Raw genomic sequence first — 10,016 nt, forward strand, 5'->3', positions numbered from 1 at the left:
GAATTTTCCATTATGGGAAAAAAAGATTTATGATTATATTATTAAAAGATACCATCATGAGCATAAGCACCAACAGGGTTGGTCCAAACGGAATTCCAGTAAAATTGATCAAGGCATTTTCCAACCATCCTTGTACTTAATTGAATTTTAAAAAATTTTCTTATAAAATTCCCTTTTTCCAATATCATGGAAGCAATCTTTAGTCAAGGCTTGTGGCTTGATGGATGGCAAGCCTCAGTACGGCTCGAGCACCTGTTTTCACTATCTGTTGTGGTTTGTTGCAGTTGTACAGGTTTATTCTGAACTGAATTCATTTTTCATTTCAATAAATTACAATAGAACACTGTACCTAGAGGGGCGTCGGTGGACGCAACGGTTTAGCCGTTGACATGACGCTCATCGATGTAAGGTAAAGGTCCCAGGTTCGAATCCAGCCGTCCGCTGCTGTTGCGAACCCTCATTATAATAAAAATAAATAAATAAATCCTTTGGTCAAACCCCTAGCCTCATTCCATCAATTCCACCTCATTTCCATTATCTCTAACCTCACTAAATCTCTTGAAAAATTAGTCAAATCTCAAATTTCTTTGAATCCTCCAACTTAGTTGTACCTCTTCAATTTGGCTTTTGTCCTAGTTTTTTTTTAAACTGGCAATTCGGCTCACCGACGCAGCCACCTAAGTTATCTTTATCATGTCATGAACTTATTAGAATCGAACGCCATCATTATCATGCTGGCTTACTGATCGTGTCAGCAGTACAGCTGGAATGACAATGGCCATAAAAGACACAAGCGAGCTGAGGGAACGTTAATTTCAATTAAATGAGTTGTAATAGGGATATGGAATAGAAAATAGAAAGCGAGGCTAATAAACACAATTGATATATATTTTGATAACTCTATAATAAGTTAAAGATTGATGAATACTTTCAGTCACATCTTTTCTTATTCCTTTTTTTTTCTTTTTCTTCATTTATGTTATTGTAGTAATAGAAAAAGCTGTACAGAATAAATATTAAGTCCGGTAAATTAAGCACAAACATTTTCGCCAAGAAGAAATATCCTTCAAAAACGGTAGTCTTAAAAAGTAAATTTCCACCAGAAAAATAGGCACCTTTTTCACATTAGACCTTTTTTTCTTTTCCTTTTTTTAACATAGTTAAGTTATACATTTTTTGTTTCATTTGGTCAATGCAAAACTATGAGTAATTGATTTCAATTCCTAATTTCATTAATAAGTTACATTTTTCTCCACTTTTTAAGACGTACATAAACTGTATTATAAAAATAAAATGTTTGCCCAAATATTGTAATAAATATTTTTTAAACACAATTTCTTTATAAATATTGCTATGTAACTAGGTTTCGATATTATTTACATAAAAATTATTGCTATGGTAAAATCCAAATAAAACACACTTGTTTCATCATTATAATGCACTTTATACTTAAGGGTAGTTTTTCAGGTAAAATATTGAGCCCTCAGGAACTATAAATAAATCAAATAAATAAGCTTATTAAAACATTATTAAAGACTTAGAAAAAACACTTTTTGTACATTATTTTTTCCTTATAAAGAGGCTCTCAACTATAACAATTGGAGTTAATCATTAATAATATTAACAATGGTTTTCTTTATAAAAACCTTACAATAAGAGGTTAATAATTCTTCAAGGCATATTCATTAATGCTAATATAATGTAAAAATGATTCAATAGAATTTTGTCACTTAGTTTGCATAAAAATACATTTTTTTTTTTAATATTCTCTAATCTACATTAAAGAGATTTTTAATTTTGATGCAGGAGTCAAGTCAAATGCAGATTTCATCCAAATTTTTTTTTGTAATGACAAAACGAGTTTCGTAGGTCACGAAACTACTCGATTGGCCCCATGCATTGTTCAACTCCTGCTTATATCGTCCAACTTCCATTTTAAACTTTTATCCTAATTTACACTGTTTTCTGGTTAATATTTTTAAAAACTATTTTATTTTTCTATATTTATTTCAATTGACAAACACTTTCATGCCAATCAAATTTTGTTCGTTTATAAGTTAAATTTTTTTTCGTTTTATTCCAAGGATTTTTTTTTTAAATTTTTTATTTTAAGAATGAGGAAGAAATCATGAGCAACTTGTACATTGTCTAAACATAACAAATGAATGTAAACAATTGATATTTCAAACAAAACAATCCTTTAAAAAATGATCAAACCAGGCATTTCTTTCTCAAAATTTTCTGCACTTAATGTGGCAATTTATAGTTAAGTCTTAACAAATGACAAACATTTATTTACAATTGCAAATTTTGGTGATTTGCACTAACGATACAACTTTAAAATTACCAACTATAACAATTTTTCTTTTTTTTTAAACTATTTTATAGTAAAAATTTGGTACTTTGTTGCCCTCAATTCCTTATATCCTATAACTACATATACTTAGTCCCTAAAGCACTCAATTTTTGGAGTTTTTATGTTTCAATTAATAATCATTATTCTATTTATTAAAGAGCGGTTTGTTTTTAATTAAAAACAATATAATATCAATGCTACGAATAGCTAGTCAGTTTATATAATTGGGGATATCTAGGTAATAGAATGATTGTTGTAATACAATTATTTTCCGTAACTGTTAACAATGCCCTCTTGCTTTGTTCAGTTTCAAAGCCAATGCTTTTACAATTGGGAAATTGTTAAAAAAAATTCTGATAGTAAACTTGTAAACTTAAAAAAAATTTCTGAATACCAAGAATGTTATTTAAAAACATTGAATAAAATTTGTATTTCTTATTTTAAATTCTTGACTTAAAACATTACAGCTAACTTTATTACATTGAAAATTGTCAAATTTTACATTTTCTCATCATTACTGTATTCATGATAATTTGACCCAGTATTTTACTCATACAGTCAGTTTTTTTGTCACAATATGTTAGGATAAAATAAATTTAGGATAGATTTAGATGGTTCAAGGATTACAGATACACGAGTTTTAATATATACAGTAAACAACGATTAATCTGCCAGTAAAGCACAAGACATACATTTTCACAAGCACAAGTCTTTTTCTAATTTGAAACATGGTTTTGTTCTGTACAGTTTAACAAGAGGGCATCAAAGTTGGTAGTCACATAGCATTCCAACAATATTCTTTGTTTAAAAACAAACCATATAAAGAAATTAGAAAAAATTGTGATTTCAAAAATATTCATACCTCTTCAACATATGAAATTACTTGAATTATTAATAACCAAACATTTTACATCAGATTGTATAAAGTGTGAACTGTGAACAAACATATTGTAATTATGCTAATAACGTTTAACATGTTCATTTTAGAATTTTTGATAAAGCGTTCTTTTAATAAGTTGTTTCGTATAGAAAATAAACAAAATTAGAGAAAAAAGTCCTTTTTAAAACAGTCCAGTCCCTAAAATTTTACATCTTCTTGGCTACTGTTTTAGACATGAAAGACCAGAATAAAACACTTGGGTGTCATAAAAACAGCACTAACTTAATTTCAATTAATTATTGATCGATAATTCATCGGTTATTCTTAACAAAACCCTAAACGTCAAAACTTTTAACTAAATAAAAAACTGTTGCTTTTGTAAGAGACTGTACTGTGTTAAATTGTTTTCTTACATACAATTAAATAAAAAATTGAAAATAAATATATTTGTGTGTACAGTATTTACACATTTTTTTAAGAATATACTTGACCTTTTGTATTTACAAAATTAATGTGCATAATACATTATTTACATATATAAAACATACTTCATACATATTATTTAAACAAGCACAATCCATTATAGATTCTAAGTGGAGTTTGAAATGTTTGAAAACCTAATATTATTCAAGTTGTTGTCTTTAAACAAAATTAAATTAAATTAAAATTCCTATTGGGATAACTATTTTCATAGGTAAAATCATCTAAAAAATTATATAAAAAAATTAATTTAATATCCAATAATTTTCAACTGTTTTCTTAGCTTTAGGTATCTTACTCCTATTTTAACTTTATCAAATAATATCACCCAATATGTGTATACAAGTTTAAGCTGTTGCACTTTCTACCATCGTTTTTTTAATTATTTCACCAAAATTTTCCGCTTCACAATCATCTTGCACGATACTTTTATTAGAAGTTGATGGTAAATCTTCGGGCAATGATGTCAGACTGTCTAACACGTTTTCCGAATATCTCCCTTGCAAGAGCTCTGAAAAAGACTCTAATTTGTTATCTTCTGGGTATCTGTGTTCGGTGGTGAAACTCTGATGGAAGTTGTCGTATGGCTGGTGGTGAAAATCGATGTTGCTCGACATATCTGTGTTGTACTGAGAACTGTAATTGTTGTATGTATAATTGAAGTTTGTGCTTTGACCCTGGTCGAAAGAAAAGCTGTAAAGGTCGTCTCTATACGGGAAGTTTTGGAAGTTTGACTGGTTATCATCGGAAAGCGGCAACGCCAATATGCTTACTTCTTCTTCTCTTTTCTTTTCCATCTCGAGACGCATCATAGTATGGATAAAATGAGTACGCACCCTCATCGGGTTGAACTCGATCCTCCCGTTCGAATTGGCACAACCGTCATGTGTACATCCGCACGGAAAGTTAAGCCGATCCACCTTCAAAAGCAATTTTTAAAATTAAGATTCAAAAGTATTAAAATGGAAACAATTTAAAAGTGGGCCTATGATTACAAACTTAACATTGTTGAATAACATTATTTCTAGATTAAATAGAATGATTATATCATCAATAAGTCAATTCAAGTCTTATATGTTAGTATATTTATTTTTCTAACCTGGCATTTAATTCCAGCTTGAGAGCAAGCACACGTGTCAGGATCACAGAAACCTTTACAAGCGCAGCCGCAAAACTCCCTTGATGTTCTTATGTCTCGACAATCGTCTTTCTCAAGAGTATCAATTTTCCTAACCCCTGCTGCCCTGAGTAATGCTCTTCTTTGTCGTGTAGGAACAGGCTGAAGAGCAAAAAACTAATTAGAACCAACAACCTACTACATTCCTCAGAAGGGTGACAAAACAAAAGAGAAAAGGCATACTTGAAGAAAAAAATAATTATCAGGATCTAGCTCAGATTCGGTGTTCTGATCATCAGTATCAGAATCGCTCGATGAAGATGTAGTTGTTGAAGAGCTGCTTCTGATCTGAGCGAGAATTTCTCGGTGTACTCGTCTTTGCTCAGAAACATGTTCAGCAATTGAAAACACTCTTCTGTCCGTGTGGTTGAGCTGCATTCCTAAAGTAGAACCACCCTGTAACATAAAAAATAAAAGAATTTCTAAATAGTGTAAAAATTCTTAACTGGTCAAGGTTTTTAAAGCAAATTACTTGAAGTAACACAATTATTTAAAACAAAATAAATAAAGAAAAAATCTCAAAAGCCTTAAATGCTTTTCATATTAAATTGGTTTAATTAGAAATGTTTAAACAATATGATCATACCTGAGAAGGGACACAAGTGAAGCCTTGAGCTCTCGGAAAGTAATAAACATGGACCTCTCCGAATGCAATAGATTTTCGATGTTTTTTAGCTGTAGGGCTTTGTCCAATTGAATCTGTTCTCCTCCTTTTAAGCATACTCTTTGGTTTGACTTCTGAACTGCTTGAGGTGGGTGGTTCACTGGAGAAGCCGGAACTCGGATAGGGCAGGGATTCCCAGGCACAGTCATTAGCAGGAGGAACGTTCAGTTCATCAGAAGACAAAGAGTCTGTTTTATGACACGTCCTGTCATCTGTAATTTCAGAGCCGAGCCCCGAATCACTTCCATCTGACCTATCAGGAGGGCATTCTCCTAAAAGACTTTTCGTTTCATAATCCGAAGACAAGAGGTCTGGAACCAATTCAGTGACATCCCCTTGATGGGAAGAAAGGCCGCTGTTGTTTAAGCCCATTTTGTCATAGGGTATATTAAAAAAGGTAAAATCGTTCTTTTTAGTCTCGCCCTCGTCTTCGTTTACCTTATTGAACTCGATGGGCAAATTTGGTTCACAATGTAATTGCCCATTTGTCGACATTTTTTCGTCAGGTGCCTTCGCATCATTTTGAACTGAAATACAATCCTCACTATTTTCTATGTCCCTGTGAATCTCAATCTGGTCAACATGCAGCAAAGCCATCGAACACAAGAGGTTCTAAGAGAGAGATATACTTCCACACCTGATCATCAAGTCATCTTGAATTCTTGTCTGAAATCGTACCCTGAAACATGACAGGTCAAATGATAACATTTTTAAAATATCATTAACCACCATTTAAATTAACAATTACATTTATTTACAATTTTTTATACAAAAATAATCATTCAAACAAAATTAAAATACATTAATAGAAAGCAGTGATAAAAACAAAACAATAAATACAGCCTGGAGGTTTTCACTAAAGTCATAATTCCTAAGAAAGTCTCGCCCTTACAAAATTGTCAATTTTTTATTCAAATAAAATAAAATAATAAATATACTGTTAAAATAATTTAAAATTGATTAATTCATTATGCTTAAATAAAAAATATTACATAAAAATAATGAACAGCTGAGGTAGAATAAAACGTAGATCAAAAGCTTAACTTTGTTTAACAACATTGTTAGAAAAAAAAAGTTATCTTATATTCTTATACAGGATTAGGTCTTATGTACTGAAATAATATTATATACACACATAATTGCTATGCATAAAACGAATTATTAAATCAATTAAATCTTGCATTTTATCACTTATTTTAGTAATTAAATTTAAAAAAAATTAGAAATTATATTTTCTTAAATATATATTCATTTGCTTATGTTAAAAGCTTTTTTTAAATATATTTTTTTAACGCAAAACAAATATTTTGTGAAGATTTCCACCTGTGATTTACACTGTGATGAACCTGTCATTCTTTACTGATCATGGTCTGCCTATCAACCTGTGTGTCAGCATTTTGCCATCATCAGTTTAACAGACCAGCCCTTTAATCTGTAAGGATTAAATTACAGGTTCATCAACCAGTACAGACAATAGGAGGAAATTTCACAAAATATTGATCTGTTTTCGGTAATAGAATGTTTATAAAAGAAATCATACAATTTAAAGAATTCGACTATAGCTTAGCTGAAAAGCTGCTATAATTTGTAAAAAAAAATATAAAAAATGTAATAAGTTGATAAAATGAGATTTGAATTTATACAGGCAAATCTGCATGTGTATGCACATTTATAGCATTGAGACTATCACTTATCCTTAGTTCACCGGCAAGTCCAGATTTTGTAATTTACAATAAATTAACGGCAGGCCCCGAAAATCACCCACCCCATGTTGGCAATCCTGGGTCAGACCTCAGTTTTATCTGTCCAGCCTCCGAGGTTGGGCTCCGGGTGTTTTCAACAGCTAGGACAATTCAGCATCCAACACATGCAGTTCCTAGATCCAAACTAATCACATTCACTCTTAAAAACATTCTTTCCTATTTACTTACCATTTTCTCAATTGGGGTGGTGCATTACTAGAAATTACTTCATATATAACTAATCTAATTGAAGGTCGAAGGGGTACTCAATATTTCTCAACATATCAGCCCTCCTGCACTACATTCACACCAAAAAATACATTCACTATCGACACAGGCTAAGTACACAAAACTATCAGCACTAAAAACAATGGAACAATCCTGATTCCTCCAAAAATTGGAACGGGGGTCATCACAAACACTCGCTGCCTGCTCAAGCATGATTCTCATATCAAGAAGCTTACTATACAGCTCTCTATATAGAATGAAGGTACTGCACTCTCAATTCCTCGATCTTAGATCTATACTGGCAATAAAGATTAATTTATTATTTATTAATCCTTAAATCACATCTACACCTATTATATAATCAACCTAAGTGTTGATGGGGCACTTAGTATTCAGCCATCAATCCTCTCACTAAACACTCATGCTGATAAATACATTCACTCTCGACACACATTAGGGCACAAAATCCAGTCCTATTTACCTATGATAGGAAAATGAAATAAATAAGATATATATAGTCTATAGTTAATTTAAATATTAATTTGAAGGGTGACGGTGACTGCAATGGTTTAGGCGTTGACACATCTCAGACTTAAGATAAAGGTCCTTGTTTCGAATCCAGTGGCCCTTAAATTCAAAACCAACGTACTTACATTTTTTCTCTCTAAAAAACACCATTACCCAAACGGGGGGTAATTGAATGAAATACCCTCATAAAAATAAAATAATGTTAACATTATATTTTTCCCACAGGCAATATAAATTTGAAAAAACAAAACTACTGACTCAAAGCAATTGTTTAAAAAAAATATAAATGCAATAAATTTCTTGCTTTATGCTTAAAAACCCATAATTGGCTGGAATGTCTGGTCTTCAGCAATGAGAGAACCAACAGAAGTTAACTTAGAGCAATAGTAGCAACAATAGCACATACATATGTATTTGTCATAAATTCATTATATAATTTGTCGCCATAAAGACAAACAGCCTTTTTTTCTTAATTATGAAGTTTTTGGTTTTAATTGTATTTAAAACTATTGCAAACAAAAAAGTTATGTACAAGCTGTGATCCAAGGACAAGAAATTTGTGTTTAACTGATGCTGTTTTTTTACAAGTTCAGGCCTCCAAGCTTTTGAAAACCGATTTTTTATTGGAAAATATTTGATGTATTCATCTTTGTTGATTATCGCAATTTCGCCTGAAGCTTTTAAGGTCTAACTTTTTATTTAAACGTTCCTATTATTTATTTTAAAACAAGGCCAGTTGATAATTGTGGCTTTTGCGTTGTACTGTTACTTCCTGTATTTATGCTTTCTTACAACCTGTATACATTTTTACTTTATGTACGTTTTACAAGCATTTTTTTAAATTAATAGTATTAGGTTTTTTGATAGTTTTGTTATTTCGTTGTCGAACGAGACGGGTTGGTGTTTGGACGGATTGGCTCGGACGGAGGAGCCTCCCAGGTGGCGACCCGGTCGTCGGGAGGGTGCATGTCTCGGAGCCGCCGCCCCCGGGGGCCGTGGATTTAAATTTAAATTTCATCCTGGAGGCGAGGGGTTGTTATTTACGGCCGGGGCGCTCGACGCCGTGGCGATATCTCAAAGGTGATCCAACCGACAAAACTGGATATCACGCGCCACTCTGAAGTATTCGGGGGAAATTCGAAAAAGGAGAATTTACAACAAAAAGGCACCCTTAGGAAAATTTGGCTTTTGATCGAATTTGACCGCCTCGGTTATATAACGTGGGGTGTTTTTAAATTAAATCTATTACTTACTATTGTTTATTTTTCAATAATAAATTCCTTTTGTCGATTTTGAAAACCACCTGTCTTCCAAGAGCTGGTCGCACTCCGGAACAATTTTAAAAATAAATCCAAAACGAGAAGCACTCCAAAACACACAACACAAGTCGATTTTTGTCGAAAATATTCCAGTTACGTCGAAATTTAAACAAAAAATTACCTTTTTTATTTGTTTCTTGAAATTGAAAAAAAAAATTGTAATGTGAAATTTGTGTAGATCGTCTGCGAATGAGGCAGAAAGGCAGGAGGGCAGGAGATCAACTGAGCTAAAGCAAGTAAGCAAAGTTGCATTAGTTTTGTGCCGTCGTTTGGTGGGGGGAGAGTTCGAACCGGCAACTCCGCCCGGAGGGACATGCGCCCTCGCCCCGCACACTTTCCTCATTTCCACGGCCGCCACGCTTCCGACTTCGAACAGGCAAAAATTGTGTTAATGTTACTGTTCTACGTTGCTGTTGCTGTTGCTGATGCAGGCCGTTTGACGCCCAGACATGTTCTTAAATTGTGTTCGTCTACATAGACTTAGATGTAGATAATGGCTAATACACTGCAGCCCTGAATTGTAGTATTGGGGGTGTTTCGAATAAATCGGAATGAGAAATTCTTGGTTTGCAAGGTGGTGCATTTTTCGACGCATCATAAGAAAAACAATGGCAATTAGACTGGTTCAGTGTTATAATTAAA

At 32.4% G+C, this 10,016-nt stretch overlaps 1 protein-coding gene across 3 annotated transcripts; it reads right to left on the reverse strand.

The window, feature by feature from the left end:
• Positions 1–4,048: 4,048 nt before the first annotated feature.
• Positions 4,049–9,604, reverse strand: LOC106672456. Of its 3 annotated transcripts, none has more exons than XM_014403911.2 (5): positions 9,496–9,604; positions 5,480–6,236; positions 5,077–5,289; positions 4,816–4,995; positions 4,049–4,636 (listed from the first exon to the last, which is right to left on the reverse strand). In XM_014403911.2, exons 2-5 carry the CDS (start codon positions 6,152–6,154, stop codon positions 4,064–4,066), a joined length of 1,641 nt encoding a protein of 546 aa, XP_014259397.1. In that variant the 5' UTR covers positions 6,155–6,236; positions 9,496–9,604; the 3' UTR covers positions 4,049–4,063. The 3 variants fall into 3 exon arrangements, with proteins under 3 accessions (XP_014259397.1, XP_014259398.1, XP_014259399.1); XM_014403912.2 differs by lacking the exon at positions 9,496–9,604 and adding an exon at positions 9,309–9,472; XM_014403913.2 differs by lacking the exon at positions 9,496–9,604 and adding an exon at positions 6,398–6,422.
• Positions 9,605–10,016: the final 412 nt, after the last annotated feature.

This window comes from Cimex lectularius, unplaced genomic scaffold (genome assembly GCF_000648675.2).
Source record: "Cimex lectularius strain Harlan isolate CLEC.00 unplaced genomic scaffold, Clec_2.1 scaffold335, whole genome shotgun sequence".
Taxonomy (NCBI): Eukaryota; Metazoa; Arthropoda; class Insecta; order Hemiptera; family Cimicidae; genus Cimex; species Cimex lectularius.